Consider the following 1,447-nt stretch of genomic DNA (forward strand, 5'->3'; position numbering starts at 1 on the left):
GACTGAGAGGACAGGGTCCTATCTTAGGGGATTCCCAGTCTGATGCAAGAGGCAGCCCTTTCCTTGGGAGCTCCCAGACTGCAGAAGGAGCTTACAGTGTAGTCTGGAGAGGCAAACTTCAGGACCCACTTCAAAAGGGGAATCCCAAGTATATGCACAACCAATTCAGCCTAGACTGTGTGGAATTGGGTAAACTAACCCCTCTTATGATGATGATGGGGAACTAGATAGGGGACAGCTTCAGGGAACAAGAAAAGGGACACTGTAGGAGCTGTCCCATGTCCCAAGAGTGAGGAAGAAAGGAAAGACAGCCTCTACTGGATTATTGTTACCTCTGGAAGACTCTGGATGAGATGGGATTTGCGGGACTGCTGGCAAAAATGAAGAGCTAATGGGCAGAGTGAGGTGCAGGTATCCCAGGTAGAGGGTACCTCCTGGGTGATGGTAGGAGAAATGAGGGTGCTGGGTGCAACCCTTGGCAATCACCCCAATTCAAATTCAATTGAAGATGAAGAAGAGAGAGGACCAAAATTCTGGGGTGGGGGTCGGTTTTTGACCAAACCCTTGGAGATGCATAGTGGCAAGAGAAATGACCATGGTCAGGGTCTGAGGTGCAGGGTCTGAGTGGGGGCAGTCCGGAAGGGGTCCTACCCTGAGTGCCCAAGTTTCCTGACAGCTGTTAAGGAAGCGAGGTGAGAAAGGGTTAAGTGTGCCCCTCCACCGCCCTAAATGCTTCCTGTATTTGAAATCCTTTAGGTCTTTGCAAACTCTCTGGCCCCTGGCCAGGCTGGCATTGTCCGGGGAGCGGTTGTGGGTTGTCCGAGAGCTCAGTCGCTCAGTCTTTGTTATGGGGCCACCTCGGGGTTCCCTCTTGCACCCGGCCTGAGGCTGCAGAGTGCGTGCCTGGAGGGGGGCGGTGCGGGAGGCTCGCTTCTCTCCCTCTTCCTGGCCCCCCCTCCAGTCCTCCCGATGACCACATGACCAAGTGGGCTCGCGGCCAAGCCACAAGCTACAAAATGCAGCCCCTGGAGTGAGCGGGGAGCATTCTCGCTGGCAGCCTGGGCCAACAGCAGTACAGCCGCGGCCGAGCAAAGCCAGCCACTTGGAAACAGATCGCTGCAGAGCCCGGCTTCGCGGTGCTGCCCCACGGCGGCAGAGAGAGGCTGCTGGAGAGCCGGCGCGGCGGCTGCAGACTGCTGCGCACTCACTCACTCGGCCCGGGAGCCCCGCGAGCCCCGCTCCGGCACGCGCCAGCCGCGGCTTGCGCCTTTCCGTGCCTCAGGGCTCCCAGCTTCTCCCCCTTCACGCCGGCTCTTCAGGGCAGCGGCGGCTCGAGGAGCAGCATGAATCTGCGGCTCTGCGTGCAGGCGCTGCTGCTGCTCTGGCTCTCCTTGACTGCGGTGTATGGAGGTGAGTGCGCGCCCTCCCGCTCACCCGCTCTTCCTTT

At 58.8% G+C, this 1,447-nt stretch overlaps 1 protein-coding gene across 1 annotated transcript in view; it reads left to right on the forward strand.

Annotated features, from left to right (window-relative positions):
* Positions 1-1,036: 1,036 nt before the first annotated feature.
* Apln (apelin) overlaps positions 1,037-1,447 on the forward strand; it is an 8,918-nt gene continuing 8,507 nt past the window's right edge. The window contains exon 1 of the mRNA XM_048797071.1: positions 1,037-1,410. Within this exon, the coding sequence (XP_048653028.1) occupies positions 1,344-1,410 (67 nt within the window). The 5' untranslated portion in view covers positions 1,037-1,343. The remainder of the gene's footprint in view (positions 1,411-1,447) is intronic.

Source organism: Marmota marmota, unplaced genomic scaffold, assembly GCF_001458135.2.
Source record: "Marmota marmota marmota unplaced genomic scaffold, marMar, whole genome shotgun sequence".
Lineage (NCBI taxonomy): Eukaryota > Metazoa > Chordata > Mammalia > Rodentia > Sciuridae > Marmota > Marmota marmota.